The following is a 25,688-nucleotide window of genomic DNA, read 5'->3' as shown; positions in this document are numbered from 1 at the left end:
TCAAGTGACTAATTTCCGGGGCTTTGCACTTTTCCATCAGCTCTATGTGGCCTCTTCTGGTGAGATCCTCAAGCTTGGCTGTCAACATCTCCATAACTAGAACGAATAAGTAAGGAAAGATAGGATCTCCTTGTCGAATTCCCCTTCTACCCTGGAAGTAGCCTTTCAACTCTCCATTTATTGCTACTGAGTACATAGGTGTGGATATACATCCCCATATCCATGCAATGAAGTTGTCGGGGAAGTTCATCATTTTGAGACAGTAGATAATCGCCTCCCAAGCCACTGAGTCATAAGCTTTCTTCAGATCCACTTTGGCCACACATCTAGGGGACCCTTGCCTCTATGAAAATTTCTGACAAGCTCATGGGACAGCATTATGTTGTCTTTTATTGATCTTCCTTGGATGAAAGCTGATTGGTTTGGACTGACTAGCTTGTTCAGTGTTCCTTTCAGCTTGTTAGCTAGAATCTTCGAGATACACTTGTACAATACGTTGCAACAAGCTATGGGCCTGAACTCGTCCATGGAGGTGGGTCTTTCAGTTTTTGGGATGAGCGTTAAGATTGTTGCATTCACTTCTTTCACCAACTTGCCCTTTTGAAAATAGAATTGAATAGCAGCCTTAATATCACTTTTAATGATGTTCCAAGTCTTGTGGAAGAAGGTAGCCGTATACCCATCTGGGCCTGGGGCTTTGTCTCCATCGATGGAGAACATTACTCTAGTGATTTCCTCTTCGCTTACAGGGTGGAGCAACTCTTCGACTGAAAACGCGTCTAGCTTCTTCAACTGAACTTCATTGACACCTGTGCTGGATTTAGATCTTGTCCCATACAAATTCTTATAGTACCCACTGATTTCAGCTTCCAACCCCTCTTCGTTCTCCAGCATGTTCCCATTGCTATCTTGCAGTGAGGTGATTCTGTTCCTAGCTCTTGTAGCCACCAAGGATTTGTGGAAGAAAGGAGTATTAGAGTCTCCCAACTTTAGCAAATTGACTCTGGACTGCTGTCTTATTGCTGCCTCCTCCCTTCTTGCAACCTCATAGTAGCTTTTAGAAATCCTTCTTTCTTCTTCTACTAGGGTCAAGTTCATGGGTTGAAGTTGTATCTCTTTCTTAACCTTTTGAAGATGTTGGAATGTCTGCGCAAATTTTTCCTTGTCGTCTCCATAGAGGTTGGCACTCCAAGCCTTAAGAACTGTTTTTAGTCTTTTTAACTTGAGAACCACCTTGTACATTGGGTTCCCTCTCACAGGACCCTCCCAGCTGTTGCTCACCACATCCAAGAACGAATTGTTCTCTGCCCAAAAATTGAAAATTTTAAAGGGTCTAAGCTTTTTGGCCTCCATAACACCTAGGGAAACAACCATGGGGCTGTGATCCGAAATCCCTAGAGTGAGGAATTCAGCCTCGGAGCTGTTAAAAGCCTCTATCCAGTTAATGTTGGTGAGCACCCTGTCCAACTTGGATAAAATTCTTCTATTATCTTGTTTGTTGCACCAGGTAAGCTTGCAGCCCCTTGCTTTAAGGTCCATAAGGCTTGTTCTGTGCAGGCATTCCTTTAGATCTTCGACGTCAGCGTTTCTGACTCTTTTACCTCCTATCTTCTCAGCTTGGGAAGTAATGGCATTGAAGTCCCCCATGACTATCCAGGGGAGATCAGTGTGGGCTGCTATGTATTCTAGCTCCTTCCATGCCCTTTTCCTTTCGTGCCTGTCATTCTGCCCATAAATCACAGTCATGAGGAATTGGTGCCCTTCCTTGTGGCTCCCTTTCATTGTGATCATCTGGTCTGATTTGTAAACCAGCTCCATCTGCACCATACTACTGTCCCAACCGATCCATATCCTCCCCTTCAAAGCATTGGCGTAGTTATCTTCCATTTCCCAATTAGGCCATACCCTTCTCGCAGTGCTTGTTTTATTGATTTCCCTTACTCTTGTTTCCATGATCCCCATAACGTCTATTTGGTTCTTCTTAATGAATCTTCTAACCTCTTGTTGCTTGAGAGGGTCGTTCATCCCTCTAATGTTCCAGGCAGCACACTTCATTGAGAATTGCCTATGTCCACCTCCTCCTCCTCTTCCTCTTGCCCCTCTCCATCGTTTTCTTGTTCCGTCATAGCTTTCATTGCTTCCTTGATGTGCTGTAGAGAAGGGAGCATGTTGGCTTGCTTCATAGAGACTTCGTCAACTATTAGCTTATTGAAATCTTTGCTGCCCCACTTATGAATTTCCACACTTGTGTTATCTTCCTCGTCTTGAATTGATAAGAATCTGTTGGAGGGAGTGTTGTACTTCGTGTTGTAGTTTTTGCTTCTCCTTATGTTGCTTTCTCTCTTCTCTTGGGATTCTCCTTCCCCAAGAGTACTCTCATCACCCCTCCCTCTCTCAGGAGTCTTGTTGCTGGTCTCCCCTTTCTCCTTATTGTAGGTCCCTGTATGTGATTGCTCCTCCCACTCCAATCTATGCTGGATTTGATTCCCATCCTTTCCCCTAGTTCGACCTTTCTCGTTTCGATTGTCTACTTGGTTCGTATTAGTATGGGCATTGCTGATTTTCCTGTTGTGCTTGTTGGGGATAGTAGTCCATTCTTCCTTATCTCTTTGCACTTCTTCTGTTTTTGTCGAGATCCCCTTCTCCATTGTTATGGCTTGCGCACTTTCCTTCCTAGTTTTCGTTTGGGTGCAATGTCCTTCTACATGTCCAAAGGTACAGCAGGAGGGGCATCTAGGTGGCATCCAATCATATTCGATGAAGACTTCAGCTTGAACCTCATCCTCCACTTCCACTTGGATCTTGTTTGGAAGGTCCTTCACAGCACTTATTTCCACACAGACTCTAGCATACGACAGCCTCAAGAGACCCTCTGTAGCACTATCCATAAACAGGGGTTTTCCTATCGCACTTGTTATGTAGCTTAGAGCTTCCGGGTGCCAAAACTGGTTAGGGAGATCATGGAGCTTGATCCAGGTAGGGATGGCTGCTGTTTCCAGTTTTTCTAACTCTATTTTGTTCGTCCATTCCTTTAAGATCATGAGTCTTCCTGCAATAAACCACGGCCCCTCTTGGAGTGCCCTCTGTCTGTCTTCTTCATCCCCAAACTTGAAAAAATACAGCTTGTTCCCTTTTGAGAAAATCTCTAGGCTTCCTCTCGGTTTCCAAAGCTTGTTGACTGCATTCTTCACAATTGCATAAGAGAACTTATGTCCCAGAAAGTGGCCTACTAAGCTGCCCTTCCATTCTTCCTCTCCTTTCTTAAGTATTTCTTTGGGGCAAGTGATGATAAATTTGTTGCTGTCAAGAACCTGGGGGTGGAAAGTCAGTTTTCCATGTCCTCTAGCTGAGGCCTTGTTTTTTGCTCCCACCAACCCTGCCCAGGACACCTGCTTGCTGTTATTTTTAGGATTGGGCCCCTTTGTTGGGGGGTCTTCAATTGGATTCTTATTGTTACTGCAATCGTTAGCTTTATTGCCTCATTACATGCCACACCCATATAAATATTCCTTAATTCTATCTTGATTTCGTCCCTCACCTTTTTATAAATTTTGTGGGAGTCAAGTTTAATTAGATTTACATTTATTGCCCTCTTCCACTAATTAAGTTGGTAGTGGATGGTTGACCAAACACACACACACACACACACACACACTCTCTCTCTCTCTCTCTTTATATATATAAAACATGTTTGATCCTATGTGAGTTAAAAGCTTCAGATTGAACTGATTTTTGATGAGGATGATTTATGTGATGAGAAGATCATCCTCACCAAAAATCAACTCAATATGAAACTTTTAACCTCGTTAAAAGTGATTTACAAAAAATGGACGATCCGCATAAAAAATGTGAGAATTGCAGTAAATCCCAAGTTAACCCCAGCATTACTCTTAATATATATATATATATATATATATATAGGTAGCGTTCAATGACAAACTTTTTAGCAAACTTTTTGGCAAAACATTTTTCAAAACATGAGTTAGAGGCTTTGGAATGGGCTGATTTTTGGTGAGGATGATCTCTATGGTGAGGAGATCATCATCACCAAAAATCAGTTCATTCCAAAACTTCTAACCCCATCAAAAACAGTTTACAAAAAATGGACGGTCCACAATTTTTCAGCTTGTAAACATGGGTTAGAAGTTATGGAATGGGCTGATTTTTGGTGAGGATGATCTCCTCACCGTAGAGATCATCCTCACCAAAAATCAGCCCTTTACAAAACCTCGAACTCATGTTTTGAAAAATGTTTTGCCAAAAAGTTGGCCATTGAACGCCCCCCTATATATATATATATATATATATATATATATATATATATAATATATATATATATATATATACTAAGTTAATTTTACAATAATATCTTCATGTTTCATCTATTTTAATTTAGAATAATGATAAATGCTAGTACGTGGTTGGTACGCGACTGACGTGGTATGGACAAAAAATCACAAATATTTTTCTTGTGTATCCCGAAGAAAAAGATCTATGGCTCTATTCCCTTACCACATCAGTTGCATATGAAAAATCGTGTGCATTCATCACGACTCTTTAATTTAAGTTTAAGTCATTTTTGAATTCCTTTCATGATGGAAGCAATCTTTACAGATGCCATTTGACTCCCTCACCAACTACCATTCCTTAGGCACGTTTGTCTCATGAATTATCATATATGATTCTTGATTTGAGACAACAATCGTTTGTCATACTCCATTGGATTTCAACAACAACATAAAAAATAAAAATAAAAATAAATTTTTTTTTGACTTTTTAGATTATATATTGAGTCTTGAAAAAAAAATTAAACAAAAGACATAAATTCTGTATCTGTTTTACGTCAAGTAATGCATGGAGTAACTCTCGATATATATTAAAAAAAAGACGCGTAAGTAATTCAAGTTACCATGTTCCCATTGAAATGAGATTTACACAAAATCCATTCTCCCACCTAAAAATGAGTTCTAAGGAGAAAAAAAAAATCATAAAAAACCTTTCATAACTTCTTTTTTTCTCCTTTAATGAAAGAAAAAGGACACTCTTATCAATAGGCAAAGTTTATTATCACAACAGTTATCATTTTCAAATAAAGAAAATTTTAGAAGTAAACACTCTCATTTTTAGAAAAAAAATTGTACCAAGATATCATCATTCAATTGAAATGACCATTTTGACTTCTCCTGCTTTCCATTAACTGGTTTTTCTTTCTCTTTTTTTAAAGATTTTTGACTTTATCGCTCTGAATCCCACCAAACTATACGATTGATCCTGACCCCAAATGAGTGTAATTGTTTTTACATTGGCGGAGACGTGCACGTATATTAAAATATAAAAAAAAAGTGAAATATTCATTTGAATGACAATATTTGTATGGAAGATGCTAGAGTGATTGTATTTCACACTATATTGATTGAAGGTGTGCACGGAACCATAGATGATTTTTTTTAAGATACGATCGAAAAATATTTATGGTTCTATGTGCACCACCACATCAATGTAGTGTGCAAAGATAGTCACTCCAGCACGACTCTATTTATAAAATCATGAAAATTAAATTTATAAAATAAATTATATTATATTATAAGTCGTGCTGGAGTGACCTCAAGTTAGAATCTCACGTCACTTCTTGAGGTGAAGGTGGATAGGAATCATAGATGTTTTTTCACTTATTTATCGATGAAAAGCATCTATGGTTTACATTCATTTTCACATGTGAGATTTGAGTCCAAGGTCACTTCAGCATTATTCGTGTAGGATGTGACTTGATACCTATGGTATCTTCTATTACATTTTAAAAATACTAAAATACCCTTCATCCATTTCTTTTAAATGTCCATTTTGTAGAGGACATGGAGGTCATTCTCAAGAGCTATCGTTATCTAAAAAAAGGAAAATCAGGGAAATGGCTGTCCTTATATTTAAAAATAGGGATATATTAGTAATTTTATGTTTTCACAGTCAATGATCAATAAATTAAGCGTTTATACTCACAATCAAGACTTTACAGCTGAAAAGTAACGGTTTCCTTTTCAGGAAACAGATCAAATGATGTGGGGACGCGTGGCGCCTTTTCAGCCTCAGAGGAATTTAAATCGTCTAAGCAATGTATAGGAGTTACGGTCTTGATTATATTTACGAGTCAACGTCCATATCCGCCACGTTTACATGGGAACAAAAACATTCGACAGTGCCGCCGTTGGATGTAAGGGAAGTGGTACCAATTTTACACGTGGCAATCACAAATTGAATGGACTAAAAGATATTATTTTGCCCAATTTCCCTTGGATTGACCACTAATAGTCTAATTCTAATACTAGGTAATATTAAGAGATGGTTAATGTGATAAAATTGTAAATTATAGATATGAAATTAGTATTTAAAGTAGGTAACACGTTTGACCAGTACATGTGTGCAGTCAGTAAAAAGGCTTATGGAGTCGAGAATAACAAAAACATTTGATAAATTGGAAAAAAAAACATAGTTATTTTGTATCAATTGCACTCCATCACTTAAAATATCCTTCATGATTTTCATTCATCTATTGTACTATAAATAAAAAAGTCTTATTGGAGTGACTGAAAATATGAGATGTTCATTATAGAACCTTAGTGTTAAATTGTTTAAAGTCGTCATTATTTTTTAAAAAAAATTAGTGTGAATAGACACCTGAAATGATTCTAAAATTGATTTTATCATCGTAGTAACTTTCATATATAAAAAATGTATGATCTATCGAATATATAAGTAGGGAGGTCCGATTAGAAAATGAAGAAGGTGTTAGACATCCCATCATCTTCACTAAAGGTAGTTGGTTACCTTGAAACTTGATCAATCTTTTGAAAAATTTAAGGATATCAAAAATACATGTTTAGAGGTGATGTGTGCAATATATAAAAATATTCCCTTAAAAAAGGGTTTTGATATTAATATAACATTAGGAATATCCTATGGAAAAAGATAATCCATCTAGTCTATATTATTTATATGAGTAAGAATATTGATTTGGGGTAAGTAGTTTCGTATGCATGAAGAAATATGCCAAGTGACAATTATTATGCGATGTGGGTCCATTGAAGGACTTTAAGCTCTTACTTGAAATCAACTTGAGATTTGAAAATTTTGACATTTTATAATGGATTTGTACAAATTGGGGTGTCTACAACGACCTCAAACTGGAACCTCATATCACACTTTTTGACGTGAAAGTAGATAGAAATCATATATGCTTTGTCACTCGGATCTCGATGAAAAACACCTATGATTCCCATACATTTTCACTTCTAGAAGTGCAATATGGGATTCCAATCTGGGGTCACTTTAGCATTATTCATAAAAAAAATTACATCTATTTTTCTTATTTTCATTGGAAGTTTTATTTTTTGGAAGCAAAAATCATTTTTTTTTTCTTCCTACCTTAATATTGGTGGAACAAAAACACATAGAAAGGTGCAATTAGTACCTTGTGATTTGCATCATCCTATCAAGAAAATGTCCTTACATTAATTTTGAAAATTAAAATTTGTTAGATACTTAAGTTGGCTTGTGTTGTAGGCATTGGCATCCTTATTAGGGTCAAAGGGGTAAAAGAAGAAAAACAGTAAAATTAAATGAATATTATTGAAAAGGGGTAACGGAGGAAAAACAAATAAGTTGAAATGAGTTAATAGGAAAGTCAATAAAGTAGATGTAGTGTGAGCCCCATTTGATTGTTGTTAGATCAGATGTTTATCCCAAGTTGTTTTTGCTCACAGGGCTCATACATTCCTCAGTGTTTGCCACATTAAGTATATAATAGTAGTTTTGTAACTAACAAGGGTACTATATAAATAACCCACCCATGGGTTGCCTAAGTGGTAAGGGCGAGCACGTGAAGTGTGGGTTAGGCGCACGTCACAGGTTTGATTCCTCTCTTGGATTTTTCTCATGATTTAACTGGGGGACCATGGCGGTGGATAGCTGTGGTAGTCCTCCCCGAGATTAGTCGTGGTGTGTGCAAGCTAGCCCGGACACTCAATTAGCAACAAAAAAAAAGGGTACTTTATAAATCACGAATGCTATTCCAAGCACGTGGGTACATGTGCTTGGCCAAATTTCTGTGAGTAAATTTATTTTATTTTATTGTTTATCCCTATAAAATTGTAATGGAGTATAACCCACCATTGCACTTTATTATATTAGATATCACATGACACCTTGAGATACAAGAGAATGAGAGGTGGAGCTAATAAATTTGACTACTATTATGTGTCAAAAAGCGTTAGGCGACTTAAAGACGATAAATGCATCCACTTGTGTAACCAACGATAAATCATTAATTCTCCACCGAATATTTTTCCAGACTTGTGTTTTAATCCATTAAATTTAAATATTAATAAATGTGAAATTAATCTTGAAAAATTATGAAATCTGATGTTCTCTAGAGTTCTTGGAATAGGATTGGTTTTCTATTGCAACCAAATCCATAATTGAGGTGTTGACATAATAAATTCTTACATTGACCAATGCAATTGTGGGCCATCATCCAGTGTGTGTGAGATCATTGGCTCTCATTTTCTACTACAAACAGTAATTTCTCTCACATAGTTGTCTTATAATCTTTAGTGAGGTCCCATGGCGCTTATCTTCCAAAGATAGGTTATATCACTCTCATAAAATTAATAGAGTGTATAAGTAGTAGTGGCAGGTATTTGAAAGTGAGGGAGAGATCTTAGGTCACCATCAAGTGGGCCCAAAAGGGTTGGTCTACCATCCATCACACTTTTCACGCGTGGGAGTTATGCACGTGAGAAATCAAAACAAAAGTCTCTTGATTCATTTGGTGATGGACCCACCAAAGTCAACTTTACAATAGAGAGAAGGTGTGACGTACAATGCAACACCCTACTTTTGCTTCATGTATATGGCATGTCCCCTACCAAATCCACTCCATGTTCAAATAATTCATACTGGGATGGTTTTAGAACTCGACCGAGTCCGAGTTGACTTGGACTAATTGGAGTCGAGTCAAGTGGTATTGAGTGAGTCTGTCAATGTGAATGGGAATCCTCTTTTTTGATTTTTTATGACAAATGTCTAGACCATAGGTCAAGCTAGTAAAGACAAGGAAACTGGCCTCTTAGAGCACCGAGTCTTGCCCACATCCCTAGCAATACCCCCACAAATCAAATTCGTTAAATTAAAGGAAGCCTAATCAAAGCGGGCAAACAAGAAGATTTGATTGAGTTGATGATGGACTGGATCTCGAAAGGCTTTCATAAATACGTATGAGAAACGGAGGGTCGAGAGAGGCTTATTGCACGATCCACTCAACCCAGTTAAGCTAATAAATGCTTACCATCAGCCTTCCTTTTTATAGAAGGGCACTGACTTCAGTAGTAGACAGACATGACTTCTATACTATACAATATAAACCATGTTTGAATTTGTCTTTGTTTGACCGAGACCTCCATCTAACCTTGACTTTTTCCGAACGAAAACTCCGCACCGGAAAAAACCCTGCCTTGATCGCTTCAGTCGTATCTTGTCGAACTAGGAACTTTCAGTCCCCAGAGGAAAGGCGGGATTTGAAGGGGTCCGAGGGACTTACCGAGAGGGGACTCTCGCCACTCCAGGACCCACCTCAGCTTGAGCCACACATATAGTAAGTCGGAATAACTTCGGATGAGTGGCCAATGAGGGGGCTTCAACTCAAGACCTCTCCCTTTTTAAAGGGAGGCCCAAACCATTATGCTCAACACTTAGTAAAAAAAAAAAACTTCAAAATTGTGTTTATATAGATTAAAAATGTTGATTATAAAAACTCAACAAAATCAATTACTAGTTTGATTCAAAACGATTAATTAGCATTTCTCATATAAAAAAATGTGTGCATGTGGGTTAAGTTTTTTTTTTTTTTTTTTGCTTTGACAGATTGCACGTGCCAATCATCCTAGTACATGTTCAGCATTAAATGTAGTCACTTTTATGTGGAGGGACACATAGAGATTTGAAAGTATGACCTGGAGGACAAATCCAATCATCCTTACCATCTCAACTAACACTTAATGATGAATGTGGTTTAAGCAACTCATGGAAAATGATATATAAAAATATGAAATTCTATCAATTAAAACATAAAATCCAACTATCGGGATTTATCATTTTTTGCTAGACAAGCAAGGAGTTAGTGATCAACGTGAAAAGTAGGTTCAATACATTTTGAACCTAGATTCTGGGATCAACACTCCACATACCTTGCCAACTTAGCTAAGTTGGCACCTTCAAAATATTCTATCAGAGATTTATTTTAGAGATCTGTGTCATATAGATATGTGAAACTTCCTCAGGACACGAATTTAAATGGCTGGAATTTTGATATAAAACGAGATTTGGTGTTATTCAGCTCTTAATCCAATTAATAACAAAAATAAATAATTTCATATTTATCAATTAATGTCAAATCCGTTTGAACAGATTTAAAAAGATGAGACTCCATGGAACCAATCTGTTCAAAGTAGGTTTCGTGGGCTCCTATCCAATCCCAAAATCAAACTAGTAATGATGTTATAATTTTAAATTAAATAAATAACAATTTAGAGATATTTTTCATTTCTTTCGTATAAGTCATCATAGAAAGAAAACAAAATCAATCTTGCATGGTGGGACCTATGGTGAAAGCTGGTTGGATGACAGCTTATGTCCATTCCATCTCCCCCATGGCTGACTATTAGTAGAGTGGAGTACAACTGGGTCCAGAAGCAGATCCATTCAAATCTAGAGATTTGCACTGTTTTTGAATAGAATTTTTTGACGATTTCTGCTCCTATAGGGAGTTAGCAAACATTTAGATAGGTCATTGCTCTTGTGTGAAGAGATTGGACTTTTGCTCTTGCACGAAGAGATGTATTCAAGTAAGACTTTAGATTCTTCAAAAATACATTATTGCATTTAGATTATTAAAAATAATTTATCTTAAAATTCATTCTTAGGGTTTGTATGATTAAAGAGAAATTTGTAATGTGAAAATTGCTTTCTTTAAAAAATGAATGTTAGTGTTTCATCATCCTAAGGTGGGGTAATCGTGCGATAATAATATCAGGACATATATTTTTGCTAACTGTGGGTATCCCCACTCTTCGGGTGAGACTAATCCTACGGTCACAAGCACCACCCCCTCAAAAAGTCTTGTGTGCAACTAGTTAAGTCGACAGTCAACTTGAACTTGGAGGGTGGTTCAAAGGAATTCATTGCTTCACGGGATTTTGAAATCTTGACTTAATTTTCCTGAGGAGCTTATCAAGGCTCAACTTGCCACTAGGCCAACTCCTGATGAAATATTTTCTTACCAAAAGTTAAAAAAATGTATTTTCATTGTAAATAATTTATCTGCAAAAATATGCAATCAAACATCTATAAATAGTATTTCTGAAAAAACCATTTTCCCTGCCTATTCCCTCCTCAGTCATACAGGTTCTAAATGTCAAGGATTGGAACAATGACTTTATGATTATTGATTAATGTGCTTGTAATTGACAATCTGATCCCAACTTGTATATATATATATATAAAGAATCCAAATTTGTCGAATCACTCATGTCATGGTCATTTATGTCTTAGATCTTCTTGTTCCGTCGTTAGGCTTATATTCTTCATGTAGCATTCAAATCAAATGACTTTATACAATTATGTCACTTCTTCCAAACATTATAAGTAATCTTGGAGACATTTTCATTTTTTCCTCGATCAAGGGTGGGTGGAGGGTGGAATTACCGTGGCTAAACATTTAAATCATCTTTGACCATCAAATGAAATGTGAATAATCAAATCCTCATCGCATTACGACAAGGGGTGGTTATTTATGTCGGTGCTTCTAATAATTTTGTCTCAAAATTTCTTTTAGAGTCCTTGACTTCACTTTGCGAGAAAAGCATCCAATGTGATGTAATATCGTGACGTCGTACAATTAATATGATTTTCTATTGATAGAAAATTAATAGAAATATTCTTTTAATATATAGATAGAAGTTGGACTAAAACCCAGGACTTCAAAAGTAGAATTATAATATGTCAACCAGTGAGCTATAGATCCTATCCAAAATAGTTGAAACTTTGTTAGAAAGGTAAATTAGTTGGTGGAATTATTGGATTAATTTAAATAAAAAAATATTTAGAAAGAATTAAAATATAATTTTGAAATATTGTCCTATATGTCGTTTGACAGAGACTTGTACCCACTTAAACCAAAAGTCCAAGAAAATATATTTTGGGTGAAAACTTTGAAGAAATCAAATTAAATTAAAAGAATTGTAACTTAATAATCTCTTATATTTAATCTCACATTGGTTAAATATAGAATGGATTCCAAGTATAACTGGGATCATTCTCCTATTATTCTTAGTCGAACAAATGGATTATCTATACAAATTACAAAGTATATTTATTTACGTTTTATCAATAAGTCCATTTTTAATGAGTTCAGTAATTCGATGCTGACGGGATTTGATCTTAGGTCTTAGTATCATCAACAAAGATTTTACCAACTAAATTATTTGGCATATGTTTTAAATTTTTTTATTTTTATGGGTAAGTTGGACTTGAACACACAACTTCAAAGTTGTTTCGAAACATTTTAAACTAAGTGAGCTATAGGACTAAAGTTTTTAACAATATTATATTTTTTTTCTATAATAATTTTATGTTTGAAATATATATGTTAAAAAAGAAAAAGTAAAGATCGATGAGAGCTTTCTAACTATATTTTTCTTACTCAAGCCAATTTATAGATTGAATCTCATATCATTTTAAATAATTCAAACAAAAGTCAAATTATATTTTAAATAAGAATAATGATTTTCGGACGTCCCCTATGACAAGGCTTGTGTTAGAATCATAGATTGTTTTCATTAGGATAAACAACTGAACATATTTGTGAGGATGTGTAGTTGTGTCTCCCGAGGGAAAAATTTATGATTCTGGCTCATACCAAATTAATTGGCGCACGGGGGCGCGTGTGTCAGAAGGGGCGTTAGAAAATCGCGAGTTTTAAAATAAAAATAAGGATATAACAATTAGAAACGTTGGCCGATAATGTTGATTGCATGAGTAACTTGACAAGTTTAAATCAAATATTTTACATATTTCAAAATAATTTTTTTATTTAATTTAAAATTAAATAAATAACATAATCCATAACTCGACTGGTTACATTTCAGTGTTTCCGAGTCCACTTGTGGAGTTGGTAAACGAGTTTTAGGATCGAATCCACTTGAAAGAGTTTGTAATCGATGGTTAAGATCAAACCAATGGGAAGATTTTCTACATTGGACGGTTGAAGATTTAAAAAGTCGTTGTGATGATAAGGAAAACTGACAACAGCTCCCATCGTTCCCAACGGTCGAGCCTATGGCAACGATGTTCGAACTTACGAGCTCTGAAACAAATCCATGGTTTGATGGTTGTTAATGGCTTCAACTCCAACTCTTCCGCACTAAGAGAGCTTATTTTCACTAGTGCCATAGCCATCACTGGAACTATAAATTATGCTCACCGCCTGTTTGAACAAATTACTGAACCAGACATCTTCATGTGGAACACCATGATCAGAGGCTCAGCTCAGAGCTTCAACCCTTCTGACGCCATTTCCCTCTATACCCAGATGGAGGAACACCGTGTACGGCCCGATAACTTCACTTTCCCTTTTCTTCTCAAGGCCTGCACTAGGCTCTGTTGGGTCAAAATGGGTAATGAGATACATGGGAAAGTTGTGAAATTTGGGTTCGAATCGAATACTTTTGTGGGTAATACACTTATTTATTTTCACGCGAATTGTGGAGATTTGAAGGTTGCAAAAGCGCTTTTTGATGGATCAGTGAAACGGGATGTGGTCACTTGGTCCGCATTGACAGCGGGGTATGCGAGACGAGGTAAATTGGGGATGGCCCGTCGGCTTTTTGACAAGATGCCAGTTAAAGATTTGGTTTCTTGGAATGTTATGATTACTGGGTATGCTAAGGGTGGGGAGATGGATAGTGCGAGGAAACTTTTCGATCAGGTCCCTCAGCGGGATGTTGTCACTTGGAATGCAATGATCGCGGGCTATGTGCTTTGTGGATCTCATGAGAAGGCTTTTGAGATGTTTGAAGAGATGCGACGTGTGGGAGAACAACCGGATGAGGTGACCTTGTTAAGCTTGTTGTCTGCTTGTGCAGACTCGGGGGCAATGGATGCCGGTGAGAGGATACATTGCTTCCTCATGGAGATGGGTTCGAGAAACTTCAGTGTTCTTCTTGGGAATGCTCTTATAGACATGTACGCTAAGTGTGGGAGCATTGAGAGAGCACTCAAGGTGTTCAGAGTGATGAAAGAGAGGGATGTCTCGACGTGGAATTCAATAATTGGAGGATTAGCTTTCCATGGTCATGCCAACGAATCCATTCGTTTGTTTGCAGAGATGCGGAGGGAGAAAATCAGGCCAAATGAGATCACATTCGTTGGAGTATTAGTCGCTTGTAGTCATGCTGGGATGGTCAGAGAGGGACGTCAATACTTTGATCTTATGAGAATTGAGTATCGTATTGAGCCTAACATTAAGCATTATGGTTGCATGGTAGACTTACTTGGGCGTGCAGGGCTATTGGATGAAGCATTTGAGTTTGTAGAAGCCATGGAAATCAAGCCTAATCCCATAATTTGGAGGACTTTACTTGGGGCATGTAGGACTCAAGGGAATGTTGAGTTGGGGAAGCGTGCAAATGAACACCTTCTGATGATGAGACGGGATCAAAGCGGGGATTATGTGTTGCTTTCAAATATCTATGCGTCGACGGGTGAATGGGATGGCGTGGAGAAGATGAGGAAGTTGATGGATGATAGGGGTGTGAGGAAAGAACCTGGATGTAGCCATATTGAAGCAGATAATAAAGAGCTCATGAATTTCTTGTTTGATTCAAAACCCAAGTTGAATTTAAAAAACAATGTTCTTTGATATTCTTTCATGTAGGTATTTTTTTTATTTGATAAGTATAAGATTATATAAATGAAGAAGAGGGGGAGGCTGAGATAACCCCCAAACAACACACAAGAATCAACAAAAAAAAGGAAGAAAACAAAAATAAAGAAAAAAAAATACAAGGATGGACACTAGCTGTCAGAGATGGCATCCCAATTAAATAAGAAATCTTGAAAGCGCACTCCTTCAAACGCTTTGTTCATCTTAGACCAAAGGAACAGAAGTCCAATAATCTCTAAAGTCACTGTGTGGACCGAGCTCTCCTTGCTATGAAATACCCTGTTGTTGCGCTCTTTCCAAAGACTCCAAACAATGGCCGATGGAAGGATAGTCCAGAGAAGTCTCTTTCTGAAAGAGAAGATATTCAAACTCCAACCCTCCACAAATTAGTTGTAACCTTTCATGTAGGTATTTGAGTTACCAAGATATCAATATAAATTAAGCAAATAGTATGTAAATTAGTTTTAACAAAAATAAATTGAGATTTGAGGCATTCTTATTAAGGATTGAGGTTCATCATCCTCAATGGTTCAAACTTCCAGGCGGCAAGCCACAACAATACCTTGATCAACTCCCATCAAGAGTTGCTCTCTTTAGTTCTACCATTCCCTTTCAAGGCCTGAGCTCTCTTAATTTTATTCTCATATCCCAACACTAAACCCACATCATCAAAATATATGCCTTTAAAGATGAATCCAATTTTGTCATTCAACTCTTCTCTGGAATTATAACTTTATTCAAGACATGTATTCTTATTTTTCTTACTGCCCCCATTGATATCATTTTCAGCCTTCTCGGACCTTTTCAACTTGCATTAAATCAATCGCTAAATTCTCCCCTTCATCTCCACATGATGTTCCTATATGACAGATTGGACCCAAATCCATGCCCAAATCATTAAACTAGCTTTACTTAAAATATCTTTGCAGTAAGAATGGTTTTCTAAAGAAAACCACTCTTTTCTGTCAAAAAGAAAGAAAGAAAGAAACAATGGGTTTCTTTAGAAAATCATGATCGGCAGATCTGCAAACCAGTAAGCCAAAGGAAGCTTTTGATTTCTTCAAGAGAATGTAATATAACTAAGGGCGAGGTAGCAGACAACTCAACCTATTCTTTTTGGCTTAAGATACAGGAACATTCTTAGATCTATCTAGGCAAGCAAAATTCACTGATGTACTCTGAAACATCTTGGATCTTGTATTTCTGTTGGGGGGCATACTAATCATCGGCACATACAAACTGTTTAAAGGCATTGAAACCTAATGATGGAAATTCGAATAAATGTCCAAACCAGATTTGGTAGCTTTGGAATACCATAGTCGACTAATCATAATCAAAGCCTTATCACAAAAAATAGTTTAAATAAATGTATGTGTGCAATGTGTAAAGATAAATCCCAAGGCCACTAATCTGAAACCCATTCCATGCAATCAGAAGCACATTAGTTGTATCATATGTAGTTTCACAAGGTACATAGGTACAAGTGTATGTATAACCACAATTATAGAAGATTCTAGTTATAGATATGTAGTAAAAGATGAACACAGCCCTGACCCAAGTTATAAACTAAGAAACTTTCTTTTGCTTCTTATCTTGCCATTCTTTGATATCAGCGTCTATCTTTGCTTGCACACTTTCCTGGAAACCTGGATATGGCTCATATCCCAAGAACATCTGAAGAGCCTGAAGAAGCCAAAACATTGCAGAATGACAGCCCATTCAAATTGAATAAGTGATCCTCAAATTAAGTAGGATTGACATAATTACCTCGAGCAAAACGAAGAATGGAGCCATTAAAAAGGCTTGAGAGAGATTGTCCAGAAGAGCGGGAGCTCGTTTCTGCGGAAATATCGAATGAAAATTAAATTGTTTGAACTTACTGAGCAGTAACGAATTTTTGTAGCTCCAAGTGAAACAATATGGTTAGTTACCTCAAATACTCCATGGCCTATGAATTGCCCAGTCCAACAAGACAACTGAGCTACCAGAACTACCTGAATATAAAGTGATTTGTTTCCAGCTTTTAGTTTAGATCATTAAAAAATAGAACAGATTAAATATAACTTCAAAGGAGTAGTTGAGATGAGGCTTAAACGAGAATAGTGATATCGACATGAGTTAATAACTTTAAACATGATTCAAATTTCAGATGTCTGATCCAATTTGAATCAAGCCTGTATCCATATGGGCAATTTCGTAAGATATTATAAAAACTAGAACCTAAAGATTTTTTGACACTTACTAGTACAATATGTGATACACCTTTTAATTACCCTTCTCATTATGCACCTGAATAGGTCTCCTTCACACACTAGTATTCAGTTATAGTCTTCTTTGCTCATCACTATGAACCTCTCTCGCAACTTGCCCTAGTAGCCGCCCAAAAGTACAACTCTTTTTTTTTTTTTTTTTACAAGTATAAAATTTTATTGATTAAAGAAAAATGCAAAAGAAGAAGGCCAAGGTAGCCCCCAACCAAGTAAGACAGAAAAAAAAAGAAACAAAAAAGCAAAAACAAACAACATAAAACCCAGCAACTCTACGAATCACAAATAGAATCTCATCTGAACACAAAATTCTCGAAGGATACCCCCAAGAAATCCTCGGTCAGCTTTGACCAAAGGTAAAACAAACCCAGATATCCAGATGCACATCTTGAGATGTACTTTCCTTACCCTGGAACACCCTGTAGTTTCTCTCTTTCCAAAGACCCCAACCAATGGCCAAAGGAAGAATAGCCCATAGGTACCTTTTTCTAGGAGAGAAGATATTGTAGGTCCACACTTCCAAAAGCAAAAAGAACGTTTGTGGTAAAACCCAAGACAACTGAAACCAAGAAAGAAAGAATAACCAAACTACAACTCTTCTTGAATTCCCCTCACCTTTCTAGACCTAGGAAGCTTCATTTGTTGCTATTTGCATCCTCCACCTTTAAGCATCCTTACCCTGTTGAACCTCACCTAGATTCCTAATATTTCTTGACTTCTTCCTCACCTCCTCTCAAGATGAAATCTCCATAAAGTGTTCCTCTCCACTTTCTACCATTCGGGTTTGCTCATATGATTGAGATAAAAAGGGATCAATGAGATCTCTCCACCTCAAAAGAGCATAACACAGAAGCTGGTGATAAGGACCATTTAAAAAAAATCACAAAAAGATGCCCCCAAGAGGGAGATTAAACCCAAACTTTGATTAACCTCACAAATTCATCTAGCTATTGAACAATCCAAGCTTCCCCAGCAGGTCCGGTAATATCTAGTCTAGAAAATAACACGCCTTAATAATTTCCCGATAATTTAGGGTAGAAAAGGAAATGTGAAAAATACTCCAAACTTCAATCAAAATGCTAGACCTGATATGCAGAATTTCACACACCAAATAGAATGCTAGCATTTAGGAGTGTGATATCTTGAAGTGAAAGATGTTAGGATCATAGAAGTTCAGAAAGCTGCGCCACACATACAAAAGTGGTGATATGAAACTTTTGAACAAGACGGAAAACTAGAACAGGTAACCAAATAATAAGTAATTTATGGATTGGTGAATTGTGGAGAACTACTCATAGTAATTCAATATCAACCAAAGAACAATCCTTAATCTTAAAAAACAACAATTAGACAACCTGCCATATAGAAATGGAAGAAGAAAAAAAACAAAGTAAGAAAACAATAAGTGCATGACACAACAAGATAGCCTACAACAGTTTGGCAAAGATAAAACAAAAAAATACAGTCAAAAACAGACAAAAGCCACAGCTAATTTGGATAAGAGAAAGAAAAAGAAAATACGCTAATTAAGATAAGATAAAGAAAAAAAGAAGAAGAAAATACCTACTTCTATTGTGTACAATAATAACAAATAGGAAAAAAAATTCAGAATCTTATACTAGAAAGAAATCAAATGACTATTGCAGCTTGAACTGAACAAATCTTATTCCCAAATAAAAAACAAATAGCAGTATCAGGTCAAGCATTTAAACGCATGAAACAGAAGAATACAACTTATCAGTTTGAAGATGTAGACTGAGGTGCCCCCTCTTTCCCACCCCTCACCACACTGTGATGCTGAAAGATTGTGGATGTCCATCCCCAGGATTCGGCAATCCTCGGTGAAGGAATCTTACGCAGTTTCACCCTTGATTGCATAAATAAAATAGCAAACTAGAAAATAAAGCAGAAGAACATGAGTCTATGTAGAAGTTTTGTTCTGTTTCTGCATCTGAGTTTACATAGAACTGAAGGGGACATGTGGCATTGGAATTAACGAGAATGTGGAACATTCTCTAACAAACAGGTCCCATGGTTACAAAAAAAAGGACAATTGTAATAAATTAATTGTTTAAGGAGTTCTTTGACCTAAAAGAATGATCATTAACGCCCACATCCTTGCCTGCCCCATGCCCAGCTTGCATGGTGCTTGTGCGCATGGGCTCTTCCATAGAACTCTCAAGCTTAACTTCAGTAAGAGCAAGAGTAAGCCATATGTTAACCCACTCAACTTTCTTCCACTTGTAGAAGTATGATTAAAAATCTAAACAACGTTAATTTGAGCATTAGTTTCTCATTCCCCAAAGGATATTATTGATCTACAAGTGTAAGGTTCTAATGTCCTCACTTCATTGATGTAGGACCTATAATAAGATGATACTTGTGCGACCTACAAACCACACAAAAGTGGAGCTCCTTTCACCAGATATTTTTTTGTTAAAAAATAAGTAAGACTACTTAACACATAATCAAGCATAAAAAACCTGATCTATACAGTTAAAATGTGTAAAGGAAAAAAGGGAAATAATGAGTTAATTAACATTGATTTGCCAATTATCAAAAATGAAACAAAGCCACCTAGCCCACAATAATCCCAAATCTCTTTTTTTATGAGTAATTCCAGCTCTCTCTCTCTCTCTCTCTCTCTTAGAAAAACAACTCGTCAATCGAATACAAACAAATACAACAGCAGATGATATGCACAGAGGCTCATGATTCACGGAACCACGGAGGATAGGGGTGCCCAATTCAATCAAATAATAAAATCTAAATCAAATCAAGCATAAAAAAATAAATAAATAAAATAAAAGAAAGACCCATTCACTTACTAAAGACGCAAATAAAATTTATTTTCATATTGAACAAGAAAAATATTTGTCACCCAGTATTTAATGTATCTATCAATAATCCCAACAACATCAGAACAATAACTGTATTTATGCTACCCAGCATTTAATGTATCTAATTCTAATATCCCAACAACATTAAAACCAGAATTTTTCTTTGATAAAACCATCTACAATTCGGAAACAAGTATAACTTGAGCAATGCTCTCTGGACATGCCGCTGATGCTCCCTGTCAAGATTGGCTGGGCACAAAACTGAAACCAAACTTCATAAAATAAAATAGAAACAACAAAGCAAACCAATGCTAGTTCAAACTGAGATGGAAACAGTAGAATGGTTAGTTAGCCAAGCCTTGACTATAGCGGAAGAATTTGGAATAGTTCATGAGACAGAAGACAAGGATTGTTCGCTTATCTTAAGAGTAGTTATAGGAGATTCAAAGGATAGAGCTCTTCTTGAGACAGAGTTGCAGGAGTTAAGTAAGGATAGTGGAGTATATGTTGATGAGTTGGGTCTAGATGTGTCGGATAGCCAAGAAATTCAAACATTCAGGGATGGTCAATCGAATGAGGTGGTTGTGGTAGCTCCTATGGAATCGGTGAAGAGGTTATGCAGGCCAAAATTGGCCAAGGTGGCGGAACAACAATAGAGTTGGTTTGCGGTTGAGACTTGGGCTTTTTGCAAGTTACTATGACGATAAAAATTCTGTCTTGGAACGTAAGAGGGTTGGGGGATAGAAGGAAGAGGGCGGCCGTGAAGGCGTTTATTAGATCGAAAAGGCCTACCTTAGTCACTATTCAAGAATCAAAGCTTTCGGTTTGCGATGATAGGGTGATAAAGGATCTTTGGAAGGGGAATATTGGTTGGGTTGCTCTTCCAGCTATTGGGAGTGCAGGCGGAATTATTTTGATGTGGAATAAGGAGTTCATTCAAGTGACTGACAACATAGTGGGGGCTTTTTCTATTTCGATCTTGTGTAGGCGCGTGAATGAGGAGTTTCAATGGGTTTTTTCAGGGGTTTATGGACCCACTATGTGTAGGGAGAGAAAACAATTTTGGGAAGAGTTAGAGGACACCGCGGGTTATTGGGATAAGCCTTGGGTACTGGGGGGGGACTTCAATGTCATCAGATTCACCAACGAGAAGAATGGGGGGCAGAGAATCACTAAGGGGATGAGAGAATTTAATGTTTTTGTGAATCGCTTTGCCTTAATGGATTTACCCTTGCTTGGGAGAAGATTTACTTGGTCTAATAATCAAGTTGAACCCAAGATGTCTAGATTAGATAGATTTTTGGTTAGTGGGGAGTGGGAAGAGAAGTTCCATAATGTGGTTCACACAGCAGCCCTAAGTTTGGTCTCGGATCACACTCCTATCGTTATTGAGGCGGGGTCTAGCCGATCTAGACCGATTCCTTTTCGATTTGAGAATATGTGGCTTATTCATCCAAATTTTGTAGACCTAGTCAAAGATTGGTGGAGTGAATGTCCAACGGTGGGGTATCCAGGTGTGGTGTTTAAGAATAAGCTCAAATACTTAAGAGAAAAATTGAAAAGATGGAATAAGGAGGAAGTGGGGAAAGTAGAGTTGAGACGGGGGGAGCTCTTGAAAGAGATTGAGGATTTCGATTATAAAGAGGAACGGGGCGAGCTAGCAATAGATGAGAGAGTGATAAGGACTGAGCTTAAGGTAGAATATCAAAGAGTGGCGTTGATGGAGGAGATAAGTTGGCATCAGAAGTCAAGGATCCAATGGCTCAAAGAAGGGGATAATAATACGAAGTTTTTCCATAAGGTGGCCAATTATCATAGAAAAAATAATCTAATGGCCAATTTGACGATTAATGGGTTGATGGTGGAAGGGGAAGAAGGTATTAGGGAGGGAGTAGTGAGTTACTACAAAGAGCTTTATAAGGAAAGAGAGGATAGGAGACCTCGCCCGGACAATCTTGATTTTGAATTATTGACTGATGAAGAAAGGGGGTGGTTGGAAAGACAGATTAGGGAGGAGGAAGTGAGATTAGTAGTGGACACCATGGGTGGGAACAAAGCTCCGGGACCAGATGGTTTTACAATGAAATTTTTCAAGTCATGTTGGGAGATTATATCCGAGGATTTCATGAAGGTGGTTTGGGAGTTACAAGAAAAAGGATGCCTAGATTATGGCCTGAATAGTACCTTTGTGGCGTTGATTCCTAAAAGAGTGGGAGCGGCAGACTTGTGTGATTTTAGGCCTATTAGTTTAGTGGGATCTGTGTACAAAATTATATCCAAGGTGTTGGCCAACAGATTGAAAGAAGTTTTGAAGAAATTAATCGGTTCTGAGCAAGGTGCTTTCATTAGGGGAAGACAAATTCTGGATGGAGTGTTAATGGCGAATGAATGTTTAGACTCTAGAATCAAAGACAAGAAGGCGGGGCTAATAGGAAAAATCGATATGCAAAAGGCTTACGACCATGTGAGTTGGGATTTTTTGGAGTATATGTTGGGTAGGATGGGATTTGGTTCTAGGTGGATTGGGTGGGTTATGAAGTGTGTTACGTCAGTGTCCTTTTCTATTTTAGTCAATGGTAGTCCAACAGGGTACTTTCGAAGCTCCAGGGGGTTAAGACAGGGGGATCCATTATCCTCATTTTTATTTCTGATTGTGACAGAAGCATTGGGAAAACTGTTTAGGAGGGGGGTGGAGTTAGGGAGGTTATCCGGTTTTAGAGTGTCTAGTGAGGGCCCGTTGATATCACATTTGCAATTCGCAGACGATACCTTAGTATTCTTAGATCCCTCTAGAGAACAAGTGAGAGTGCTTCGGATTTTATTATGTTGCTTTGAAGCAATTTCAGGTTTACACGTCAATCTGCAGAAAAGCAAGTTGTTTGGTGTTGGTGAGGTGCAGGGTCTTCAGGTTTTAGCTACTACTTTGGGGTGCAGGAGTGATATGCTTCCATCGTCCTATTTAGGCTTACCTCTCGGGGCTCCGTATTGCAGTAAAAACATTTGGGAGGGAGTTATCGAGAAAATGGAAAAGAAATTGAGTACCTGGAAGGCCAAATACCTCTCAAAAGGGGGTAAGGTAACGTTGATTAAGAGTACTTTAACGAGTATTCCGATTTATTTTTTATCCATGTTTTCGATGCCACAATCAGTGGAGGTTAGGATTGAAAGACTTATGAAGAATTTTCTGTGGAATGACAATAACGGTGGTAAAAAGTATCATTTGGTGAATTGGAAGATAGTTTGCACTCCGAAGAAGAATGGAGGTCTGGGAATTCGGGGGCTAAGACTAACTAATAAAGCTCTCCTGGGCAAGTGGCTATGGAGATTTGGGGAAGAAAGAGATAACTTGTGGAGGAAAGTGATTAAGGCAAAATATGGAGAGAAGAGATTTGGGTGGTATAGTGGAGAGCCCACAGGGACTTATGGCTGTAGTGTGTGGAGAGGTATTATGAAGGTTGCCGAGAGGTTTGAAAGGGGAATCAGATACAAAGTTGGGACTGGGGACAAGGTCAGATTTTGGGAGGATTTATGGTGTGGAACTTCAACTCTGTCTACTCAATTCCCATCCTTGTACGCTTGCTCGTTGAAAAAGAATAGTTCAGTAAGACAATGTCTGATTCGGGATGGGAACACGGACTCTTGGGATCTAGGAGGTACTTTAACGATTGGGAATTGACAAATGTTACATCTCTTCTAGATCTCCTCAATTCGATTCAATTAAGAGAGAACGAGCCAGATAGAAGGGAATGGCTCAAGGCTAAGGATAAGAAGTTTTCTGTTAAGTCATTCTATTATTGCTTGTTGCCGGAGGGTGAGATTTCTTTCCCCCCATCCATTGTTTGGTCCGTTCATGTCCCCTCAAAGGTGTCTTTCTTTCTATGGTTGGTCTCATTAGGAAGAATTCTCACCTTGGATAATTTGATCTATCGAGGGTGGATTACTCCAAATTTTTGCTTTCTTTGTTCTAGGGATGGGGAGTCTATTAACCACATTCTTGTCCATTGTCCTTTTACTCGAGATATTTGGATGTTTTTCTTATCCCGTTTCCAGGTGGATTGGGTACTTCCTTCATCTTTTTTGGCGCTTCTAGAGGGTTGGAGTTTAAATATATTTGATTCTAGAAAGAAGCTTCTATGGGCTATCCTGCCGTTCGCAATTGCTTGGGGTCTTTGGAGAGAACGCAATAACAGGATTTTTCATAGCAAGGAGAGCTCGTCTCACATTGTGATTTTGGAGATCTTGGGTTTGCTCTTCCTTTGGTCAAAACTGAATAGAGAATTTGAGGGAGTGTGTTTCCAAGACTTTGTTTTTAATTGGGATAACATGTGTGGTTTGTAGTCCCAAGTAGGACGTGTTCTTTTGCTTTCTTTCTCTTTTCTTGTTGTTTTCTTGTCTTGTTGTTTGGGGGCTACCTCAGCCGTCCGTTTGCCTTTCAATTTATATAATTTATATTTATCAAAAAAAAAAATAAACATAATTCATATAACACAAAGATATAAGAACCAATTCCAAAAAATAAAAACAACTACATCAAACTCTCCAAGAAAGAGAGATATAAGCAACTACTATGTAGAAAACCCAAGGTGATCTCTTAACCATCCCAAACACAACAATAACACAAATAGAGAAGAACAGACCTAAATAGAAGCTTCAAACAAACCATCATCTCAACCATGATTTACAATATCAATTGAACAAAATAAACAAAACCCACATAGATTTGAGTAGGACAAATCAAACTAGAAGCTCCAAACAAACCATCATCCCAACCCAACCATGATTTGCAATATCAATTGAACAAAATAAACAAAACCCACATTAAATTTCATATAAAAACTAAAGAACACCTACTCACCTTCCAAGCAAGAGAGTACCCAAGATGATTTGCAAGAGAACTGCTACCGACCCAACAAAGAAAACAGAGAAGAGCAGCAAAAGAACCAGCTTTTACATCCAAACAGACATAAAACAAGGCGTAGATCAAAGTCACCAAGAACCCAAAGTTCAAAACCAAGTTTCCAAACAGGGATAATTCAAACAAAGGGAGGTGGAACAGAGAAGGTGTGAAGTAGAGAAGAACAAGAGTTGTAAAAAAGATTGGCCAAACAAACAACATGTGGATGAAAATATTTACTGGGTTGCTATGATAAGCCCCATAGAAGGCAAAATGCTTCTCAAGATCAAGCAATCCACTCCTCCCCATTGAATATTTTTCAAGAGACCTTAAAATTTTTGAAACAAAAAGAAAAATTTTGTGTAGATTTTAATGGGTTTTTTTTGGATTTAATATATAAGAAGATGAGAAAGTACGAAATTAGGAAAACGTTGAAGATTACGCATGACATAAGAATCCTTACCGCCCCTTGGTTGCCGTTTACATTGGCGTTGCTCGCTAAAACGCGCGTATTGTGCTAACTTACGCTTTCTGATTTTGTGAGTTGTCACCAATAACAAAACAAAGAGAGCAGCTATTGGCACTCCAACTTTTAGTTATCACACCATATTAAAAGGAATAATGATTTTCTGACTCTCTCCACGTGGCGGGGCATAAAATTACAGTTGTGTATCCCGAGGAATAGATCAAGGGTTCTA

General features: G+C 37.4%; 2 protein-coding genes across 2 annotated transcripts; one reads left to right on the top strand and one right to left on the bottom strand.

Annotated features, from left to right (window-relative positions):
* Positions 1–13,143: 13,143 nt before the first annotated feature.
* LOC147399082 (pentatricopeptide repeat-containing protein At5g15300-like) lies at positions 13,144–15,055 on the top strand. Its single transcript, XM_086448494.1, has one exon. The coding sequence runs from the start codon at positions 13,334–13,336 to the stop codon at positions 14,963–14,965; it is 1,632 nt and encodes a 543-aa protein (XP_086304620.1). The 5' UTR covers positions 13,144–13,333; the 3' UTR covers positions 14,966–15,055.
* A 1,318-nt stretch (positions 15,056–16,373) lies between these two features.
* LOC147399081 (2-hydroxy-palmitic acid dioxygenase mpo1-like) lies at positions 16,374–25,447 on the bottom strand. The gene is made up of 4 exons (XM_086448495.1): positions 24,952–25,447; positions 16,921–16,983; positions 16,757–16,828; positions 16,374–16,672 (listed from the first exon to the last, which is right to left on the bottom strand). The coding sequence occupies exons 1-4, from the start codon at positions 25,297–25,299 to the stop codon at positions 16,556–16,558; spliced, it is 600 nt and encodes a 199-aa protein (XP_086304621.1). The 5' UTR covers positions 25,300–25,447; the 3' UTR covers positions 16,374–16,555.
* Between the last annotated feature and the right edge of the window lie 241 nt (positions 25,448–25,688).

The sequence above is a fragment of the Akebia trifoliata genome, chromosome 7 (assembly GCF_017979445.1).
Source record: "Akebia trifoliata isolate Shusen 1 chromosome 7, ASM1797944v1, whole genome shotgun sequence".
NCBI classification, from domain to species: domain Eukaryota; kingdom Viridiplantae; phylum Streptophyta; class Magnoliopsida; order Ranunculales; family Lardizabalaceae; genus Akebia; species Akebia trifoliata.
This window is presented reverse-complemented; position numbering and strand designations above follow the sequence as displayed.